General features: G+C 36.5%; 1 protein-coding gene across 10 annotated transcripts in view; it reads left to right on the forward strand.

Moving 5' to 3' along the window:
* Nucleotides 1-23,773, forward strand: part of ATP2C1 (ATPase secretory pathway Ca2+ transporting 1) — a 163,820-nt gene that overhangs the window by 67,774 nt on the left and 72,273 nt on the right. For all 10 annotated transcript variants that reach the window (XM_034957365.4, XM_034957366.4, XM_003829448.5 and 7 more), the window contains 6 exons: nt 9,933-10,043; nt 11,535-11,651; nt 14,134-14,223; nt 16,941-16,976; nt 20,143-20,204; nt 21,067-21,175. In XM_034957365.4, coding sequence (XP_034813256.2) covers nt 9,933-10,043; nt 11,535-11,651; nt 14,134-14,223; nt 16,941-16,976; nt 20,143-20,204; nt 21,067-21,175 — 525 coding nt within the window. The remainder of the gene's footprint in view (nt 1-9,932; nt 10,044-11,534; nt 11,652-14,133; nt 14,224-16,940; nt 16,977-20,142; nt 20,205-21,066; nt 21,176-23,773) is intronic.

Consider the following 23,773-nt stretch of genomic DNA (forward strand, 5'->3'; position numbering starts at 1 on the left):
TTATTTCTAGGCTCTCTTTTTGTGTTCTTGTGGCTCTATATGTCCGTCTTTATGCCAATACCATACTGTTTAGATTATGGTAGCTTTGTAATATTAATATATTTTGAAATCAGGAACTATGATGCCTCCAGCTTTGTTCTTTTACAAGATTGATTTGGCTATTTATGGTCTTTTGTGGTTCCATATGAATTTTAGAATTGTTTTTTTATTTCTATAAAAAATACCACTGGAATTTTGATAGTGATTGCGTAGAATTTATAGATCACTTTGAGTAATATTGGCATTTAAAAATACTCAGTCTTAACAAAACGTGAACATAGGTGTTTCTGTTTTTTTGTGTGTCTTGTTTAATTTCATTCATTGTTTTCTGGTTTTCAATAAACAAACCTTTCACCTCATTCAAGTTTATTCCTAGGTAGTTAATTTTTTTCTATTGTAAATGAGATTGTTTTCCTAATGTCCTTTTCAGATAGTTAGTGTATGGAAACATTACTGATATTTATATGTTGATTTTGTATCCTGCTACTTTACTCAATTTGTTTATTCTAACAGTTTTTTAAAAATGGAATCTTGAGAGTTTTCTTTCTTTTTTTTTTCTTTTTTTTTGAGACGGAGTCTCGCACAGTTTCCCAGGCTGGAGTGCAGGGGCACAATCTTGGGTCAGTGCAACCTCTGCCTCCCAGGTTCAAGTGATTCTCCTGCCTCAGCCTCCGAAGTAGCTGGGATTATAGGTGCCTGCCACCACACCTGACTAACTTTTGTGTTTTTAGTAGAGATGGGGTTTCACCATGTTGGCTAGGCTGGTCTCAAGCTCCTGACCTCAAGTGATCCACCCACCTCGGCTTCCCAAAGTGCTGGGATTATAGGCATGGGCCACTGTGCCTGGCCCAAAAGGGACAATTTTACTACTTCCTTTCTGATTTGGATGTATTTTTTTTATTTTATTAAGCATTTAATTTATTGCTTAATTGCTTTGGCTAGGATTTCCAGTACTATATTGAACTGAAGTAGGGAGAGTGGGCATCCTTGCTTTGTTCCTGATCTTTCAGGAAAAGTTTCTGTTTTTTGCTATTGAATATAATGTTGGCTGTGGGCTTTTCATATACAGTCTTTATTATGTTACTTTCTTTTTATTCCTAGTTCGTAGAGAGTTTTTATAATGAAAGGGCGTTGATTTTTGTCAGATGCTTTTTCTGCATCTATTGAGATGATCATGTGATTTTTATCTTTGATTCTGTTAATGTGGTATATTAATACATTTTTTATATGTTGAATCATCCTTGCATCACAAGGGTCAGTAGATTTCCCTGGTATGAAACCCACTTGATCATGGTGTATTACCTTTTTGATAGGCTGTTAGATTCAGTTAGCTAGTATTTTGTTGGGAAGTTTTGCATCTATATTTATTAAGGATATTGGTCTGTAATTTTCTTTTTTTGTTATATTCTTCCCTGGTTTTGGTGTTAGGGTGATACTGGCTTCATAGAATGATTTACGGAGGATTCCCTCTTTATCTTTAGGAATAGTTTCAGTAACAGTAGTACCAATTTCTTTGAACGTCTGAAATAATTCAGCTGTAGATCCATCTGGTACTGGACTTTTTTTTTGTTGGCAATTTTTTCATTCCTGTTTCAGTCTCACCACTTGTTATTGGTCTGTTCAGAGTTTCTGTTTCTTCCTGATTTAATCTATGAGAGTTGTATATTTCTAGGAAATTAACCATCTCCTCTGGATTTTCTAGTTTGTGCATGTAAAAGTGTTCATAGTAGCCTTGAATGATCTTTTCTATTTCTGTGTTATCAGTTGTAATATCTCCTGTTTCATTTCTAATTGAGCTTATTTGGATCTTGTCTCTTCTTTTCTTGGCTAATGTTGCTAATGGTCTATTGATTTTGTTTATTTTTTTTTTAAGAACCAGCTTTTTGTTTCATTTATTTTTTGTAATTTTTTTGTTTCAATTTCATTTAGTTCTGCTCTGATCTTTGTTACTTATTTTCTTCTGCTGGGCTTAGGTTTGGTTTGTTCTTGTTCTCTAGTTCCTTGAGGTGTGACCTTAGATTGTCTGTGCTCTTTCAGACTTTTTGATGTAGGCATTTAATGCTATGACCTTTCCTCTTAGCACTGCTTTTGCTCTGTCTCAGAGGTTTTGATAAGTTGTGTCACTGTTACCCCTCAGTTCATAGAATTTTAAAATTTCCATTTTGGTTTCATTATTGACTTGAAGTCGTCATTCAAGAGAAGATTATTTAATTTCTATGTATTTATGTAGTTTTGAGGGTTCATCTTGGAGTTAATCTCCAGTTTTATTCCACTGTGGTCAGAGAGGATACTTCATATAATTTCAGTTTTCATAAATTTATTGAGTCTTGTTTAATGGCGTATCATATGGTCTGTCTTGGAGAATGTTCCATCTGCTGGTGAAAAGAATGTATATTCTGCAATTGTTGGGTAGAATGTTCTGTAAATATCTGTTAAGTCTATTTGTTGTAGGGTATAGTCTTAAGTCCATTGTTTCTTTCTTGACTTTCTGTCTTGGTGACCTGTCTAGTGTTGTCAGTGGATTATTGAAGTTCCCTCACTATTATTGTGTTGCCATCTGTCTCATTTCTTAGGCATAGTAGTAATTGTTTTATAAATTTGGGAGCTTCAGTGTTAGGTGCATATATATTTAGGATTGTGACATTTTCCTGTTGTACTAGTCCTTTTATCATTATATAATATCCCTCTTTGTCTTTCTTTTTTTTTTGTTGGAGACAGAGTCTCGCTCTGTTACCCAGGCTGGAGTGTAGTGGTGCGACCTTGGTACACTGCAACCTCTGCCTCCCGGGTTCAAGCAATTCTCCTTCCTCAGCCTCCCGAGTAGCTGGGATTACAGGCACACACCACCATGCCTGGCTAATTTTTTGTATTTTTAGTAGAAACGAGTTTTCATCATGCTGGTCTCAAACTCCTGACCTTATGATCCACCTGTGTCAGCCTTCCAAAGTGCTGGGGTTACAGGTGTGAGCCACCACACCTGGCCTCCTTTGTCCTTTTTTAACTGTTGTTGCTTTGAAGTCTAGTTTGTCTGATATAAGAATAACTACTTCTAGGCCGGATGTGGTGGCTCACACCTGTAATCCCAGCACTTTGGGAGGCATAGGTGGGTGGATTGCTTGAGGTCAGGAGTTCAAGACTAGCCTTGCAAACATGGTGAAACCATGTCTCTACTAAAATACAAAAATTAGCCAGGTGTGGTGGCAGGCACCTGTAATCCCAGCTACTTGGGAGGCTGAGGTGGGAGAATAGCTGAACCCAGGAGGTGAAGGTTGCAGGGAGTCTAGATTGCATACTGCTCTCTAACCTGGGTGATGAAGTGAGACTCTGTCTCAAAAAAAAAAAAAAAAAAAAAAAGGATAACTACCTTTGCTTGCTTTTGGTTTCCATTTTCATGGAATATCTTTTTCCATCCCTTTATCTTATGTGAGTCCTTCTGTGTTAGGTGAGTCTCTTGATGACAGCAGATCCTTGGTTCGTGGATTTTTATCCATTCTTCCATTCTGTATCTTTTAAGTGGAGTATTTAGGCCATTTATATTCAATGTGAGTATTTAGATGTGAGGTACTGTTGTTTTCATCATGCTAGTTGTTGCCTTAATCCCTTAGTTTTTTGTTTTTGTTTTTTTTTTTTTCATTGCATCATTGTTATATAGGCCCTGTGAGATATATGCTTTAAGGAAGTTCCATTTTGGTGTATTTTGAGGTTTTGTTTCAAGATTTAGAACTTGTGGTGCTGGTTTGGTAGTGGCAAATTCTCCCAGCATTTGTTTGTCTGATAAAGACTTTATCTCTCCTTCATTTATGAAGCTTAGTTTTGCTGGATAAAAAATTCTTGGCTGATAATTGTTTTGTTGAAGGAGGCTAAATATAGGACCCCAGTCCCTTCTAGCTTGTAGGGTTTCTGCTGAAAGATACACTGTTAATCTGATAGGTTTTTCTTTATAGGTTACCTGATACTTTTGCCCCACAGCTCTTAAGATTCTTTCCTTCATCTTGACTTTAGGTAATGATGACTATGTGCCTGGGCCATCTTTTTATGATGAATTTCTCAGGTATTTTTGAGCCTCTTGAGATTTGGATGTCTAGATCTCTAGCAAGACCGGGGAAGTTTTCCTTGATTATTTCCTGAAATATGTTTTCCAAACTTTCAAATTTCTTTTCTTCCTCAGGAACACCAATTATTTTTAGCTTTGGATGTTTAACATAGACCCAACCTTCACGGATGCTTTGTTTATTTTTTTTTAAAGTAATTTTTCTTTATCTTGGCGGATTGGGTTAATTCGAAAGCATTGTCTTCTGTCTCTGAAGTTCTTTCTTCTGCTTGTTCGATTCTATTGCTGAGACTTCCCAGTGCGTTTGGCATTTCTCTAAGTGTGTCCTTGATTTCCAGAAGTTGTGGTTGTTTTTTATTTATGCTATATATTTCACTGAAGAATTTTCCTTTTATATCCTGTATCATGTTTTTGATTTCTTTAAGTTGGACTTCAGCTTTCTCTGGTGCCTCCTTTGATTAGCTTAATAATTGACCTTCTAAATTCTTTTTCTGGCAATTCAGAGATTTCGTCTTTGTTCGGATCCATTGCTGGTGAGCTGGTACGATCTTTTGGTGGTGTTAAAGAACCTTGTTTTGTCATATTACCAGAATTGTTTTTCTGGTTCCTTCTCATTTGGGTAGACTATGTCAGAGGGAAGATCTGGGATTCAAGGGCTGCTTTTCAGATTCTTTTGTCCCATGGGGTTCTCCCTTGATGTGGTGTTCTCCCCTTTCCCCTAGGAATGGGGCTTCCTGAGTGCCAAACTGTAGTGATTGTTTTTGCTCTTCTGGGTCTAGCCACCCAGTCGAGCTACCAGGTACCAGGCTAGTACTGGCGAGTGTCTGTAAAGAGTCCTATGATGTGATCCGTTTTCAGGTCTTGCAGCTGTGGATACTAGTACCTGCTCTGGTGGAGGTAGCTGGGGAGTGAAGTAGACTCTGTGAGGGTCCTTGGTTGTGTTTTTGTTTAGTGTGCTGGTTTTGTGTTGGTTGTCCTCCAGCTGGGAGTTGGCACTTTCAAGAGCATATCAGCTGTGATGCTACAGGGAGGATGCACATTTGCCCTAGAGACACTTGGTCAAGTATTCAGGTTTCTCAGGCAGTGAGCAAGCCCATAGAGCTCCCAAGAGATTATGACCTTTGTCTTTGGCTACCAGGATGGCTAGAGAAAGACTACGAGGTGGGGGCAGGAATAGGGGTGTCTCAGCCTCTCCTTGGGTGAGCTTGCTGCAGCTGCTGTTGCGGGGGGCGGGGTGAGGGTGTGGTTCCCAGTCCAATGGAGTTATAGTCCCAGGGGGATTGTGGCTGCCTCTGCTGAGTCATACAGGTCACCAGGGAAGTGGGGGAAAGCTGGCAGTCACAGACCTTACCTTGCTTCCATGCAACCTGTGGTCTTAAAGGCTGGTCTCACTTCCATCATGCCTCCCCAACATCACCGAGTCTTTTTCCAGGTAGCCGGTTACCAGGGTGGATACTTTGCCCCAGACCATAAGCCTCCCCCTTGAGAAAGCAAATGGACTCATAGTTTTTAGGCCTCCCAGAGAACCTGCGGTGGTGATCCAACTTCTTCAAAGGGTCTGTGGATTCTCTTGCCTTTCCTGGTGTGTTCCTGTGGTAGTTCTTGTATTGTAGCAAAAGTTCATGATGTGAGTCTCCACATGTTGCTCTGTCTGTCAGAATGGGAGATACAAGCTAGTCCTGCCTCCTATCCACCATCTTAATTTGAGCATCTAGATATAGTTTCGAATAATGTGTATCTACCTACAAAGTTCAGGCATGGAACGAGGCAAATAAAACAAAAACAAACACAAAAACCGGATAGCAAAACTACTCCAATGAGGAGATAAAGGTTTTCAAAAAGTACTTGAACTGGAAAGCCTAGGTGATACTAAAACATTAAATAAAATAGTATATCCAAGACCCAGTATGTGTTAATATATGGGATAACCAGATCGTTTTAACTGCTCTGGCTAATCCTCATTTCTATAAATATGTAGACAAAACTAGCACTGCTGTATGGTAATTACCAGTATACTGCTTTGTCCTTTAAAATGTGTCTGCCATACTAGGCTCAAACTATTAAACCAAGTTTTTCTACTAAGGCTAGGAATGTCACATGTATGCAGGGATGAGAACCTTATCACACACACTCACGCTCACATACCAGGTCTCTCAGCCCTTGGGCGTCACCTTCCAACTCCATGTGTATTTTATGCATGTGATCTTTATATGTGTTCTTTCGCTGTTTTCCTATCATGTGAAACACATTAAACATCTCAACACATTTGCGCCTGGTTTTGGTTGCCCAGTAGTATTCTTGTGTGCAATGAAACCAGTGAGCAAGTACACATAGTAGGAATTATACCATCTTGGTAGAAAACAGCTATATAAACACGAATGTACATATTTCACTGGAAATCTCAAGGACCCACCTCTTCAGTCTGTAGCAGAAGTCTGCTTGCCACATCAGATCCTTTTACCCTTCACCTCTATTCTTGGATCCCAAAGCAGGGCCAGTGCTTTTAGTTTTGTATCTGGTGTCCTCAAAATGAATATGGAAAGTTCATAAACACTATATAAGTACTATGTGAATCTGGTTGAAAACAGGTAAAACAACAAACCTACATATACTAACTGGTAGTTAAATTTATTTAACAAGAAAACCATCTTTAAGATTTTTTTTTAACTTTTTTTTTTTTTTTTTGAGACAGAGTCTCGCTCTGTCGCCCAGGCTGGAGTGCAGTGGCGCGATCTCAGCTCACTGCAAGCTCTGCCTCCCGGGTTCATGCCATTCTCCTGCCTCAGCTTCCTGAGTAGCTGTGACTACCGGTGCCTGCCACCATGCCTGGCTAATTTTTTGTGTTTTTTAGTAGAGACAGGGTTTCATTATGTTAGCCAGGATGGTCTCGATCTCCTGACCTTGTGAACCACCCGCTTCAGCCTCCCAAAGTGCTGAGATTACAGGCGTGAACCACCATGCCCGGCCTTTTTAACTTTTTAAAATAGAGAAAGCAGTATATTCCTTGGGGAAAGATGAAGGATTGAGAAAACCAGCTCTGAGTAAAAATTATTATGACTGCACCTGGAGTTGATTAGGCCTGCCTAGGAAAGAAACAGGCAACTGCTATATGACCACAGGGGACAGCCACCATCTGAGTCTCAGCAGACTAGTTCACACGCCATGCAATGTTGCTGTATATTCAAGTTGTAAAAATCATCTAGCTTATCATGAAACAAGCTGCGTTTATCATCAGAGACTGTCAGGTCATCATCTCCACCTGCAGACAGAGCTTAAGCAGCATCTCACCTATCTCAAAGATGACAGACTCTTGTTCACTGTTGTCAAAGGGGTTGCTGTTCTGTTTCCTCAGTGAGCTCCCAGAGTTGGTTCCTTCCTTGGGCCCTATATCTGTTTATGTTCCCATTTTCTGTCTCTGGCTCCTTTTACCACCATCAGGGTAGGCAGACTTGGAACAATTCTCTCCAAATGGGCAGCTTCCATGTTCTTCGTTAAAATACCTACATGCCTTATCGCTCTTCATCTCCTTGTATTCCTGAAATGAGTTTCTGCTACCTTCTACTCCACGCAGTACTCATGTGGAATGACAAAGTTAAATATGGCCTGGCATTCTGGGATGGACTTTACCATCTTGCTTTTCTGTTGCTTAGTACTCCTCCACTTGTGAACACACTTGAGGTGCAGGTGTGGTTGCAGCTGGAGAGCATCTCAAAGCAGCCCTTTATATATTTAGAGAGTATCATGCCCCTTTAGTGTTTTATTGTTTATTATATGAAATAATACCGTTTCCTACTCTGGAGATTTACAGCTACTTTGAGCCCATGGAATACCCCCGAAGGGTTTTATGTAAAGTGTGTTCAAATGTAGACCCTATCTATATACCAACTACCAAAGGATTAGTTGAGAAACATTTTATGAGTAAGGCTGTCATATTGCATGCTGGGTACTAGAGTTAGCAATTTCCAATATATTATTGATAGAAAAGTAAACATTAATAGGAAATTATCATGAACTGACTTTACTCACCTTGTTTAGTCTGTATTGACCTTGTTGGAAGAAAAGTATTAATAGCTGTCATTTGAGCTCTTACTAGTGGTAAGTCAAATGCTGTGTTAGTGTATTTAATCCTCAAACATCTCTGTTTAGCCATATTATCCCCAGGTTATATATATGAAGAAGATGAGGTTTGGGGATCTTAAAAATAAGAGATTTTATTGATCTGTCACTGCAGGCAGTGTAAATATATTTGATTCTTCTTAATTTTGCTTTATGATCTCACAAGATAAAATAACTATGTCATCTATTTCAATTCTCATTGTTTTAAGATTTAAATCATTTTGGGGGGAATCTTCTCCAATGTTTTACTTAGGAACGGTTCAATGAAGTCTTTCCCCTGTCCTAGTTTGTTTTATAGATTTGAAATAAGGGCATTTCAGTAGCTCTAAAACATGTGTGTGGCTTTTGTAAAATTCCTAATCTTTCCTCTAAGTTTTTACATTTCTTAATTATGTAAAAATATTATGCTATAAAATAATTTCAGTAATTTGCAGTACAGAAAGGTAATCTGTCTCTAGTTTCCTCATATTTATTCACCGATATCTCCTCATTAAAAGTTGAAAAATACTACTGCTCTTTGTTTTAAAGTATTTAAACGTCCAATGTACTTTTTACATAAATAAGATTAGAAAACATGAATTTGATTGTTCCAGAAACTCAGTCATACTGAGAGAAGACTTTTTTTCCTCAGCAATTTACTATTTTTTGGAGTAAATGCAAAAAGCCTTTATGTGTGCAGGCCTCTGTAATGACACTCTAATGTAGTAGAATCTTCTTTGATTTCATTTGCTTAAAGATACTGCTTTAAAAGTTTTAGGGAAATATTTTATCCTAAAAATGTTAATTATCCAAGGTTGAAAAGATCTTACCTGACAGCTTAAAAACTTGTATCTGGGCAGTAAGATGATAATTTTAGTTTCAGTATTATTTTAATTGAGTGGATGTGTGGCAATTCAAGTGTTTTCATCTCTTAAGTTTCAGTAGTGGGCAGCTTTTGTCTCCCTTCTGTTTTCACTCAAAGCTTTTTGTCTGTAAAGAATCTCAGCTTAGGACTCAAAACAAGTCTGTGTTGAGGATTTATTTCTAGAATTGTGTTAAACAGTTTTCTGTAGCTATAGATAATTACTTATGAAGCTGCATCAAGTAGGTACCTTGATTACTACTATCTCGTGACTAACTGCTTGTTCACAGCCTTCCCCACCTTTCCCACCAGCTCCCCTTCACTAACCTGTGCATCCTTTGCTTGTCTGGTCTCTTTTACTTCTTGTTTTTCTCCTAGTTTGTGAATAGCTCTTAAAGTCTGACTTGTTGTCATGGTGCGTTGAAAGAGTAGCCAGTTGTCTTTTCTGGGTAGATCAGCTATGAGCTGACTGACTAAGAGGAGTAGTTAAAATGGAGAAAGCTTAGCTGTACTTTGTCTTGCATGTTAAACATAATGAGTTTAGAGGATTATGATTATTTGTAATCATCAGGATCTGCTAGACAGGACATCTGTTTTACTTTTTACTCTTATGTTGGTGGAGAAATAGCGTGCTTTTCATTCAATGTGAAAATTTTGTGTTCTAGCTGGGCACCGATGGCTTAGTTTTTGAAATGTAATTTCTTGAGAAGTAGCATGTGGTTAGTATAAAATTGTCTTTCCTATTAGGACTAGCTACATAATTAGTCTGAAATATTTTTCTAACTGGAAAATTAGTTGCTGTGAACTTTTGGATTTTTATTATTCTAGACTGCATTACACTTGTTTGCTATATTCAAATATTTTTTCTTTGGTTTTACTTCCTAGGTTGCACGTTTTCAAAAAATACCTAATGGTGAAAATGAGACAATGATTCCTGTATTGACATCAAAAAAAGCAAGTGAATTACCAGTCAGTGAAGTTGCAAGCATTCTCCAAGTAAGTGGTTAGTGGGGAGGAAGGGACTAGATGGTGTAAAGTCAGTCACTTAGACTCTATAAAACAGTGCTGTCTAATTTACTTTTCTTCAGTGATAGAAATATTCTGTTCTGTGCCATTCAGCATAGTAGCCACAAGTTGAACAGGACTGTTGAGCTTGACATGGGGTTAAACTTGACAGAATTAAACATGACTATATGACTTGAAATGTGGCTAGTGTGATGGAGAAACTGACTTTAATTTAATTTAAATTTATTTAAATAACTACAGGTGGCTTAGTGGCTACCTGATTGGACAGTGCAGCTCTAGAACATAATAGCTTTTCTAGGAACTATATTAGTGCTGTGTAAGGATTGGTTGGATTAGGAAAATAATTAACGTAAGTAGTGGTAGGAGTTTATCTTTTTTTGATAAGGGTTTTCTAAGGTAAAGTAAAAACTAAGTACAAGTTTAGAATTGCAGATAATCTGTAATTGCTTATGTAGGCTCTTCCTGGTTTTCAAAAGTAGTATCTATCGAAACATGAAAAAGATAATATTTTTTATTTTTCCTTCAACAGTCACATATCTTAGTGATAGCATTAAAAACATGGGTATCCTTTTTTAGGTTTTTGTTGTTGTTGTTATTGTATTTATACTCTGCTTTAAAACCACTTATTTGTAATATGTTTGTTTTGAAAGGCTCCTTTATTGGACTCTATTATAATAACCTTTTGGTCAGGGCAACTATTTTGGGGGTACAGATAATTTTATTCTTTAATAGTTAGAATACTAAATCATGAGAGAGAATAACTGAAGGATGTAGGTAGTGTTTATAGAACATAAACTGTTCCAAGAAGAAGTTCATCTGAACTTCATTGCTTTTGAGTAATTCAGGAAGCACAAAATTTGAGCATGAAATAATTACACAGTCCAAGAGTATAAATTAATACCAACCCCAGGGTTTTGATAGGCCCAGAGAACAAGGAAGACATTTATGGCCCATTGAACGTTCTTTGGGAGAAACTAATTTTAGAAAACAGCAAAACAACAATGAAAAGGAAAAAGCTAATTAAAATGTACTGTTACGCTTTCTGTAAGTCGTGTGGCTGATTGTGTTATTTTTCTCCCTAAATTTTGTTTGTTTGGTAAACTCTGCCTTTTTGTTTACATTTTTTTTAAAAAATCAATTTTGTTGAGATATAATTCACATAAAATACAATGTACTTTTTAAAAGTGTACAATTTGCATTTTGACAAATGTAATCACCACCACCATTAAGATAGAACATTTTTATCACTCCAGAAAGCTCCCCCATGTCCCTTTGTAATTAATCCCTCCCTCTCTATGTGTCACTTCTGGCCCCAGGCAACCACTGATAGGTTGCTCTCATAATAGACTAGTTTTGACTGTTGTAGTTTCTGTAAATGTAATACATTATATTATGTGCTTTTTTGTGTTTTTCTTTTCTGTGCTAACATTTTCAATAACTTTCATGTATAAACTCTAATAGGCTGATCTTCAGAATGGTCTAAACAAATGTGAAGTTAGTCATAGGCGAGCCTTTCATGGCTGGAATGAGTTTGATATTAGTGAAGATGAGCCACTGTGGAAGAAGTATATTTCTCAGGTGAGATACTTTTACTTCCTCTTCTACTGTGTAATTTATTAATACATGGACTTCTGTTATGTAGTTGCTTACTTTTGTGATACTGTTTATGGAGAAAGGAAATAATTTTTAGATGTTTTTTACCTAAAATTTTTCATTTGTTGGGGCTTACTGTTAGGTTGGAATTCCTGTATTTTTAGTATGTAAATCTTAAAGACAACATTTTCCATATGGGTATATTACACAAAGATAATACTGTTGACAGTAGTGTCCTTTGCTGATATCAAACCTACCCTATTTAAATGATAGGAATGGCAATATTTTTTAAGGTAATCATGGCCAGCTCAGAAAACTAGTAAAAAGTAAGTTAAGTAAGTTAAACTCAGGCTGCCTGGGTACAAATTACACCTTCATTTCTTACCAGTTGTATCATCTTTATTATCCTCTGAGCCTTATCTATAAAATGGTGATGATAACCTTACGGGAGATAATTAGCTCTCAGTAGATGATAGTTATTTATATTTTTTTATCCTAAATTTTAGGAAAGACTTATTCTAGACTGCTTTTATCTTGATAACAATTGTGTTAATGTAAAAAGTTACAGGTTACTATGATTAGTTTTGAAGTAATTAGGTTGGTTTGCTAAACAAATATTTTTTGCTAAAAACTTCTTTTTAGTAAATGTCTGTGCCTTTTAACCTGCGGTCTTTCTAAAACGATCTATGTTTAACTTTTCTAAAGTGCCTTTTCTGCTAATGAGCTTAAATTTGCCAGGCTTAATTTTGCGAATGAGTTTGTCTAAAGTAGCAACACTGGAATTTTAAAGGTTGGATGAATCTTGTGTGTATATGTCTTATTTTTATGGAATATTATTTATATGTGTCTTTGTATTTTCATACTTACCACATTCCCACATTACCAAAGACTTCAGAAAGCATTAACATAGTTTACTCTGGATTTATAAATTGTAATGATTTGACTTATCCCTAGGCAGTATGATTTAATGTTTTACTTTCTTGATCCTGTTACCAAAGCTAGAGCACCTGCCCCTTGGGATTCCTGTGAGAATTAAATAGTGCCTGTAATGTAGTTAAGCACAACTAAACAAATAACAGTAAATAGTAATCGTAATCACAAAGCACTGGGTGATTCTTTATTCCTCTGCAGCCTGCCATCCATCAAGTGGTGTGCTTAGTAATGTGGCACAGCTTTTTTAGGGGAAAATAAAAAAGATCATGGGTCTTGCCCTCAAAGTGTGACGTTAATAGCTAACATTTTTAAGAACTTTTTTTGGTTTACACGGTGCTTTAATGTACATTCTTAGTTAATCCTTATAACAGTTCTTTGGTATAAGGTTCTGTTTTACCAGATGAAGAATCTGGAGCTTAAAAAGATTAAGGTGACACACAGATGCCAGCAACTGGATTCAAACCTAGGTACTCTGACTCAGTCAGGTTTGTGGTTGGTCAGCCCTGAACCATATTGCAGTTGCAGTGTTATTTTATTAGGGCAGTTTAACTTATTATTTTTTTAAAATCCTCGTTAGAATCACTTGGGGAGTGCTTAAAAAATGCTAAAGCCTGGGCCTTATGCCTAAAGATTTTGATTTAATTAACTTGGTGTGAATCTGGGCATTGGTATTGTTAAAAGTTTCTTATAGGATTCCGATGTGAAGAAGGATTGGGACTTGTTCCAGGGAATGGAACCATAAAGGGGCTTTGGAGGTGGTGGCATGTAACCTCAGAGCTATGGTATCTAAGGGCTGGGGCTTTCTGGTGGGATGGATTCCTTTTAGCCTAATTACTTTGCAACTTTGACAGTGATGTAACACTTTAGCAGAGGAAGAGATTCTAACATCAGAGTTTCAAGGAATAGAATGTCCAACTGGAAGAATTTGGGTTTGACTCTGGTGTGAGGTCATTTAAATGCTTTCTGATCAGGTTGATGCTATAGTCCTGTTCCTTTGATATGATTTGCTGTGGTAGATAGAAACCAGGAAAGCTAGCCTTGAGGAAAATCTTCAGTTTCTTTTGTGGAGAGGAGGGAATTTTTCTGTGATATGTGAGTCAACCACAGAATTGTAATCTACACCATTGTACTTGAGAAATGTTTGAATCTCAGTGTTCTATTCAGTATTTCGCCCAAATTTTTAGCTTAAAAATCATCTTCTCCTGCTTTTTCTAGCCTCAGTAGAAATTCAGAACAGCTGTATTTCTTAAATTAATATACCAAAAATTGCTGTATAGTATAAGGAATTGGTTAATTCTTAGTTTTAAGTATTGCTATTTAATTTTTTTTTTCTGAAAAGGAACTGTTAAAAAGCTTTTAAATGTAGTTAAGTATAAACGCTTTTTTTGTTAATTGAAGAGATACATAAAATAAACTGAGTATAGACTTTTGTAATTTTCCAGTCATGCTCTTACGGTTTTTTTTTTTAAAGCCTTTGCTGAGAGAACTGTCATGTACAAAACTGTGTTGAATTGCTGTTTGTTTTTACTTTCAGTTTAAAAATCCCCTTATTATGCTGCTTCTGGCTTCTGCAGTCATCAGTGTTCTAATGCATCAGTTTGATGATGCCGTCAGTATCACTGTGGTAAGAAAAAAATTACATATTTTTAATCTGTTGAGTAAGTGTATAAATTGGGATTGGTTTTTATTTTGGAAAATAAATTGAGAAGTGCTCTCAGATTTTTTTCAGTGTCCAAATTCTGCTTTTATTTTATTCTTTTTGTTGCGACAGTTTCTTGTTGTATTGCCCAGGCTAGAGTGCAGTGGTATAGTCATGACTCACTGCAGCCCCGAACTCCTGGGCTCAAGCTGTTTTCTGCCTCAGCATCCTGAGTAGTTGGGACTACAGGTGTATGCTAACACCCCCAGCAATTTTAAAATTTTTTTGTAAAGACAGGGTCTTGTTATGTTGCCCAGGCTGGTCTTAAACTCCTGGCTTCAAGTGATCCTCCCACCTTGACCTCCCCAAAGTGTCGAAATTACAGGTGTGAGCCACTGTGCCTGGCTCAAATTCTGCTTTTATTATAGTTACAGTAATTTTGAGTAATGTTCAAAAGTCCATGATTAGCACACATGAAAATTCTTGAACTGGTAATTTTCACAAATATGAAATTTTATAATTATCTGATTAAATTTTAAATTTATTTCACTTTGCAGTTGAGAATATATTTTAACTAGTTGTGAACTAAAGCCTGACATGTGAAATTAAAAATATTCCTTATAGTGCATGCTGTATTTACAGCATACATTTACTATATATGATTTTATTCTTTCCAGCTAGGTTATTCTAGCTTTCATTGAACTGTTTTCTCATCTTTTTCCTTCTTGCTCCGTTTCATTTTTGTATAAAAAATTTGTAGCAAGTAAAAGCACTTATGCTTAAGAACACTGTAGATGTTATTGTAGAGATGCAGCTCTTGAACTGTTGCTTGCAGTATCCCAGGAATCCCTGAGACCTGTTCAAGGGGTATGTGAGGTCACAACCATTTTAATAATACTAAAACATTATTTGTCTTTCAATTATAGACTTTTGGCATTAATGGCACAAAAACAATGGCGGGTGAAACTGTTAGAGCCTTAGCACAATTCAGAGTAATGGCACCCAACTTTGTTAACAGTCATTGTTTTCTTTCATGTTTCTTAAGAATGTTCTTGATAAAGCAGTAAAAATTAATTTTATTAAATCTGGACCCTTGAGTACATACCTTCATAATAATTTATGTAATAAAATGGGAAGTATGCATGAAACTCTTGTATATTGAAATACAATGGTTGTCTCAAGGAAGGGTGATGATTGTGAGGCAAACTAGCCTTGTACTTGAAAGACTGACTCATAGACAAACTATGGGTGTTAGGACTTGGGTAACCAGCAGATTCTTATTTTTGAAAGTGAATTAAATGAGCGAATCAGACCAAGGAAAGGCAACTGGCAGAATTTGTTGCTAATGATAAAATTCAGGTTTTCAAGCAATAATTAGGGTTTTGGAAAATTTGTATGCACTCTTATGGGCTGGATAGCATCCCAGTATTTAAGACTTTATTCCAATTAGATCAGTAGTGATTTCAACAAATGTGTGTTTTTTTTAAAAAAAAAAATTGTTACGAAATGTGGTAACCTTGGGGAAGATTTGGGCAATCTTGGGGAAGATTTGAATAACCAAGTGAACCAATATTTCCCAGAAGACCAATGCGTGACATTACAAAATCTGAAATGGTAAAAGATCCATTCAAATGCAAGATAGGTCAATGGATTTCGATATAATAGATTATGAAAGGTGCATTGATACAGTTTTATATTCTACATTGCAGATTACCTTTAAGTAACTAGCACTTGAGTTTTGGTGTAGTAGCTAAGAAGAATATCCACAATCATCTGAAAAAGCTGTTAAAATACTCCTCCCTAGGCTGGGCATGGTGGCTCATGCCTGTAATCCCAGCACTTTGGGAGGCTGAGGCGGGTGGATCATGAGGTCAGGAGATTGAGACCATCCTGGCTAACACGGTGAAACCCCGTCTCTACTAAAAATACAAAAAAAAAAATTAGCTGGGCGTGGTGGTGGGCACCTGTAGTCCCAGCTACTCAGGAGGCTGAGGCAGGAGAATGGCGTGAGCCCCGGAGGCGGAGCTTGCAGTGAGCTGAGATTGCGCCCCTGCACACCAGCCTGGGCAATAGAGCAAGACTCCGTCTCAAAAAAAAAAAAAAAAAAAAAACTCCTCCCTAAAAAAAAAAAAAAAGAAAAAATGCTCCTCCCTTTTCCACCGTATCTGTATGGGGCTGGATTTTCTTCATACACTTTAGCCTGAACAATATGTTATAGTAAAATGGAATACTAGCTTTCTAGAAAGTCATATATTAAAATATAAAAATTTAAAACCTGCTATTTTTCTCACAATTTTTTTGGAAAATTTATTTTTCATAAAGTTATTTGTGTTAGCATGTAATGAGGTTTAAAATTTTTTACATGAGTTGATGAGTAGAAATTAAAACTGACTAGTTGAAAAATTTAATATGGTAAATATCAGTATATATAACCCACTTAAAAGCTGGTCCTCAATTTGTGAGAGCATAAAAGGGCCCTGAGATCAAAAAGTTAGAGAAGCTGCCCTGGTAATGGCAAGCCACTGTAAACTGTTAGCTTCTTTCCCCACAGGCCTTAAGGTAAAGTTGTGATTTCTTTTCCAGCTGATCTCAGTGTTTAAAATCTGTTATTGTGGGACTGCAGATAGTTAGAAAAATAAAATACAGTTAACAGTTACTTCTCAAGTTAATGTCTGATTTAAAAGCCTGTTTCTTTTGTTTAGGCAATACTTATCGTTGTTACAGTTGCCTTTGTTCAGGTAAGTACTCTATTTTGCCAACATGAAAATGGTATGTTAATTGCTTAAAAATCAAGGTGTCTTGTGGTAGAACCTTCCGTTATTGGGGGGTTGTAATGCCCATCAGAACAACTTATTCTTTGTTTTTCAAGTAATTTCAGATACAGACAACTCTTCAGGGAAGCTTGTGGTGTGGGACTAAGGAACTGCTTTGATTTAGGTAGCGAGATGAAGAAAATCTAGTTTTTTATTTGATAATGTTAAGGATAACTGAAGCAGATGGAAACAAAAAGCATAGTAATAGAAATAAAATCCAGCAGTAAACTTTTTTATTTTTTCAATTAAAAAATTGGACCAGAGTTTATAGTTTCATAACACTGTTATGTTTTAATGCCTACTAGAGCTAAGTCTAGATGAAACAAAAAAGTATAGAATTAAAAGGTCGATCTATGATGTACCATTTGAAGAAAATTCCACAGGTTTCTGTGACTGATTCCCTTAGCCAAATGCTACACTTCTTTGCTGAATTTATCGCTTAACCTTATTTTATTTGAGTCTGTTTTGAGGAATTAAAATGGTTCTACTCATTGTTGGCATGACCTCCTCTCCCCTCCCTTTAAAACAATTTCTCATTCCTCCACAAAAGGGGTGTTGTGATCTGAATCAAAGTAATTCAAACAGTAAATAAAACATATGTAAAGTAGCCCCTTTTAAAAATTACTATGAATAATGTGGAGATACTGTCAAGATTTCTATTAATAAGTACAGACAAATAAAAATGTAGGCTTAGTTTTATGTTTATTTAAATATCTGAAACTTCTGTAGATTTTAGAACAGTGTTTCACAATATCAGCAGATTTCCTTTTTAGCTAGAACATGGTTAACAAGAATAGAATTATTCTAGCTTAGAGAAAAATGTAATATTGTTGCATAAGCCTGAAGTTCGTGCTGTTTTGAATCTGAAGCCTATACTTTGAATAACTATGGTTGTTCTTACATCTACGATTTATTACGTGGGTATTTCTTGTCACTATCCCAGCCTCTTAAGGTAATCTCTAACCTTGTTGTTATTAGTTCTGTAGTAACCCAGTGTAGAAAGCCAGTTGGAATCAGATCATTTGCAGTAGGTTTGTGAGCTCCATTAGTAGACTATCAGGGTTCCGCTTTTAGGGGAATCTTCTTGCTTAGACAAATGTTGCCAATGGTCAGGTGGAGCTGGTTAGTCTAGCATAGGTCATTTCAGGCTAACCATTATTCAAGGCAGCTATTCATTCAGCCAAGTGAGTGGTATGACCCACTGGACCACTAACTGGACCTTCTTGCATCTTTAAGAATGTGTCAGATATGTGGAGTGCCCTACTTCAGAAGGATTCCTGCAAATAGTATCACTATGTATGGAAGACCTTAGTACCTTGTTCTCTTTGGTCACTAGAAAGCCCATGCTTTCAAAAAACACCACAAAATTGTGATTTTAACATAAGTCAATATGGAATTTTACACAAGATAGTGTTGTTATACACATTAAATGCTATGGCTGAGACTATTAAATATGTTTATGATAGGTACATTTGATAGAAATCTCACAAAAGGATGAAAACTTTATAAAAAGCCTAGTTTCAAATTGCTAGGTCTGATTCTTACACACATGTGACCCATCACCAAATATGCCTGTGAAACCAACAAAATAGTCTATAAACAAGTAAAAATCCTCTCCAAAAAGATCCTATTTACTGTCAGTTGAACTTATCATAATGCTTTAATCAAAAAGCTCTTTATCAAAAATGTATAAAAAATTCTTAATACTTTATCATTATTTGTTATTTGTGCTATATTACCTGTGTCTTAAGAGGGCTTTTTATATTCCTTTTTATATTTATGTCCTGCCTTTTTTCCGTGTGTCTTTGCAATCCCCATTCCCCACACCACTGTACTTCTTCCCAGCCATAAAAATAGCTAATTGTTTTATATAGTCGTAATGAAGTCACCTTACAATAAATTTGAAAAATGACTTTTAGGCATTTATTAGGTTTTAGGTGGTATGTTTAATGATCATTTTGATATAGAGGTATCTTTATAATTGTAGGGAGTAGAGGCTAAGAAACCAGAAGAGATAGGTAAAGATTGGGCAGCATCTATGTCATTTATTACTGGGATCTAGGATTGATGGGTATTTTCTAGCATATTACAGAATTTTTGGGTAAACTTCCAAATTCCTTAATATCATTCATGTGTTTGGGGTGTTGTCTTATGATTTTTACATTTGTAGATTTTCCTTATATTTGTCACTCTAAGATTAAGTAGAGACTGATTGTGTTCTAAGTTATTCTTACATAGCCTTGTGTTTTCTATTTGAAGTTTGTGATGGATAGGACATTTTGACTGGTACTAGCACTGCAGTCATTTCAAAACATTCCCAACCCTTCTACCTCCACTATTTGCCTCTCCCTCTTTTGACCTTAGATTAGAAGATTCTTTTGCTTACTACAGACATGAGGCAAAAATAGCAGTGATGTGTGATGCAAGACTGCTCATGGAAATGTGGACTAAGTAGTATTGTGAGTTGAAGGATGTTTCTGACCGACCCTCAGCTATTTGTTATCTGGATGGAAGAAGGCTAGAAATCACATTGTTAGAACTCCTGAGAATTTTCCTTTTTGGATACACAGGTTGATGGGAACTGGGTCTGTCAGTATAGAGCCAGCCACATCTTACTCCTTGTTTATCCCATGTTTGTTCTAATGGTTTACTTTGTAAACCATTGCTGTTAGCATGGGCTTAAATTCCTAAAGCAGATGTTGTTTACAGTTAATTATCTTTGACTTCTGTGGTCATTAGACACTTAACATAAGATTATCTAAATTTTAAGGCTCAATGACTTAAAACTTTTAATGACTCAAATTATGTACTCTTTGGACATACTAGTCAGTTTTCATTTTTATTCTAAATAACCTTAGGTTTGTACATTGAATATTAAAATGTAAAACTGGGAATATTTAATTATCAAAATTGATCTCTACATTTAACATTTTAAAATAAGGGACAAGCTTTTCTGGGTAAGGATATAAGCACAAGTAAAGGAAAAGATGAGAATTGGGGGAAATTTTAAAATAATGATTGAGATTAATAAGTCTAAATTGAATATATTCATGGGAGCAAAATTAAATTCTACTTTTTTTTGTTTGAATAGGAATATCGTTCAGAAAAATCTCTTGAAGAATTGAGTAAACTTGTGCCACCAGAATGCCATTGGTATGATCCTTTTTTTGGTATGGATTTCTTCCCCTTTAAAAATAGAAGTTGAATGTGGCTAGTACCATACATATTGTTATCCCCACTTTGTCTGAACATAAGGAAGATACTATTAATCTGACACAAAAAGTTCCTGGTCTCATTAATGTAGCAAAACTGTACCATTGAAAACTTTAAAATCCGAGATTCTAGAGACATGGATGTATTTAACAGATTTTTTTTTTTTTTTTTTTTTTTTTTAGACGGAGTCTGGCTCTGTCACCCAGGCTGGAGTGCAGTGGCACAATCTTGGCTCACTGCAAGCTCCGTCTGCCGGGTTCACGCCATTTTCTTGCCTCAGCCTCCTGAGTAGCTGGGACTACAGGTGCCTGCCACCACGCCCAGATTATCTTTTGTATTTTTAGTAGAGACAGGTTTCACCATGTTAGCCAGGATGGTCTCGATCTCCTGACCTCGTGATCTGCCCACCTCGGCCTCCCAAAGTGTTGGGATTACAGGCGTGAGCCACCGCGCCCGGCTGTATTTAACTGTGTGTGTGTGTGTGTGTGTGTGTGTGTGTGCGCGCGCGCGCGTCCATGCGCAAGTGTGTGCTAAGCCCTGTTCTGGGTATAGTGATTCACAATCAAACAGACCCAGGTGATTCAAAAGGTTGCTTCAATTTGCACATTTTACATTTGAACAAATAATTTGTTTTTCAAGTGATTTTCTGTCATCTTGGCATCTTAAGTGTTTAGAAACAGTCTTTTTCTTGGTTCTTATATTTGCCTTTTCCTCAGACAAGCCTACTGGAAATAATTTTTTAAGACAAGTTGCATGAATTTTTTTTTTTTTTAACCATGGTTGTTTCTATTTCATGTTACAGTGTGCGTGAAGGAAAATTGGAGCATACACTTGCCCGAGACTTGGTTCCAGGTGATACAGTTTGCCTTTCTGTTGGGGATAGAGTTCCTGCTGACTTACGCTTGTTTGAGGTAAATTTGGGATCTGATTGTAATAAGTGAAAATACGTGGATGTAGATTAAAGGATAAACATTACTAGTTTTAAGGAATTAACACATAGTTGATTTGAACCATTTGGTATTCTACTTTAAAATGTGACATATATAAACTTTTTTTTTTCCTTAAAATGTATCTGTCTCTACTGTAACATCTTTTGAGGTGTTTGTTTAGTGAATCAGCAGATCTTTATAGAAACCTGCATATTAGGGACTGTGGGAGATACAAAGATGATATGATAGAATACTTGTGACTAGGGAACATACTATGTGTACACAAATTACTCACCATAAAATAGAACTCAGTAATTGAGTAAGAGAAGTTCAAAGAATAGGATATAGACATTTAAAGAAGGGAGAGGTTCCACCTGATTTGAATGAGATCACAATATGCCTCAGACCACATGGCTTTGGCAGTGATAATTGAAGAGTAGTACTGGACAAAGATGGGGAAGACAATGAAGCAACACCATTCAAATCACTATGAACATTCCAGTGTATGAAACTCTGTTGGGACATGGTAAGGGTAGAAAACGTGTGATGGAATCAGATTTCAGAGGCCTTGGATACTAGGCTTAACTTCAGATTCTTTTGGTTAGGAGTTACCTTTTGAGGCTCCTGTGCAGTTGCTAAATAATGTTATCCTTAATCTGGCTACAGTGTGTAGAATAGATTGAAGAACTGGAAAATGGAGATAGGCACCTAGTTTAACAGGCTTTCAAAACCCATTAGTATGCAGGTCTTATCCACCATTGGAATTAAGCTGTTTGTTAACACCTGCAGAGCAGTCAGTCTTTAAATACTATGGCCAAAAGTATGAGTGTTCTCATAGATGCTGTAGAAGGCCTGAAAAACCTTTCAGACTATAATAAGAACAAACTTGGCTTAATCTTTAAGCAGAGGCCTTTTTTCCAAATATTTGAAATTTATCCTTAGAAAGCTACTGGATTGCTTTAATTGGGTGACTAGGAATAATTGATAATATTGCAAGTGTTACTAATTTTACTTCATTATCCTTTTTCTCCTCTTTGAGGTCTTTTTAATGTTAATTCTTTTCTACTCTTCTTTCCTTCAGTTCCTAATATTTTGCCGATGACAATACCTTGAATTATTCTTCCTCAGAGATTAAGTAGTCTTGTCACTTGGCATAAGTTTTCTTCCCCCTCCCCCAGAAAACCCTAATTTAAATTCATGGAGTTCATGCCATTCTTTATTCTGGGCTGCTTCTCTTCCAGTTGAGAAGCAGAACTTCTCATTGGGATAGTTAGAAGATGGTGTTTCTCATTTGCATGGTTTGAGAAATATAATGATAGAAACTTCAAAACACTGTTAGTGCTTGCTAAACTATTTTAGGGTTTTCATTTAACTAAGGGTTGATTGACTTGACAGTTAATTATTTCAAAGTTCACATGTAAACAGGAAAGAAAACCTGTCAGTATGGATTAGTATGTATTTTATCTACTCAGCAAATATATATTGAAAACATTGTGAATTTTTTATTTTTGTTTTTGAGATGGAGTCTCACTCTGTTGCCCAGGCTGGAGTGCAGTGGTGCGAGCTCAGCTCACTGCAGTCTCCATCTCCTGGGTTCAAGCAATTCTCCTGCCTCAGGCTCCCAATAGCTGAGATTACAGGTGCCTGCTACCACGCCTGGCTAATTTTTTAGTATTTTTAGTAGAGACGGGGTTTGGCTGTGTTGGCCAGGCTGGTTTTGAACTCCTGACCTCAGGTGATCCACCTGCCTCAGCCTCCTAAAGTGCTGGGATTATAGTCGTGAGCCACCGCTCCTGGCCGACATTGTGAATTTAATAAGAATTATAAGCATATGTCTTGTGGAGTAATTTATTAGTTATTATTGTTTTCCCCCTACTTGTTAACTTTGCAAGCACTTCATCAGCACGTTTTATTCTGCAGTACTGTAGTTAGGTTGATTTTGTTCTAGTTAATCCACTTTTACGTATATAGTTGAACATTTTTTATTCTCTCTACCTTAATTCTGCCATATTTGTTTTGCCTGTTACTTGCTACCCCAAACAGACTTTTGCAACTACTTTGACTGCAGATTGAAATAACTTTCCTTAAAGAGTTGGGGGTCTTTTATCCATCTAAATTTAAATGTACTGACTTAGGATATAGGCTGATAAAGTCAGTTTCTCTTCTGGACACAGAAGCTGCTAGTTTTTTGAAAGTAAATTGGCTTATTGGAGTTTTGTTGGCTCAGTTTGGCTGTGGTGATCTTTGGATAATTTTGTAAGGCTAGCTGGTCATTTGATACTACTGTATGAAATAAACTGTCATTAGGGTTTAAAGGAACCAGAAAACTCCTTAGTCAGCTTTGGGATATCACTAATTTCTTCCAAAGCACATAGATTTCACTTTAGAGAAAGCAAGTCTGTGAACTTCTGCTATGTAGTTAGTTCTCTTACAGACTAGGCCTAAAGCCACAGTTGCAACTTTAGTGTCATCATTTTGTAACTGTCATAAATTTTAGTGCTTTCAGAGTTTGACTGTAAACTTGCCTGGGTCCTTAGCAGCTTCTTGTTAGCACATTCAGTGACTTGACTGTTGTACAAC

This window comes from Pan paniscus, chromosome 2 (genome assembly GCF_029289425.2).
Source record: "Pan paniscus chromosome 2, NHGRI_mPanPan1-v2.0_pri, whole genome shotgun sequence".
NCBI lineage: Eukaryota > Metazoa > Chordata > Mammalia > Primates > Hominidae > Pan > Pan paniscus.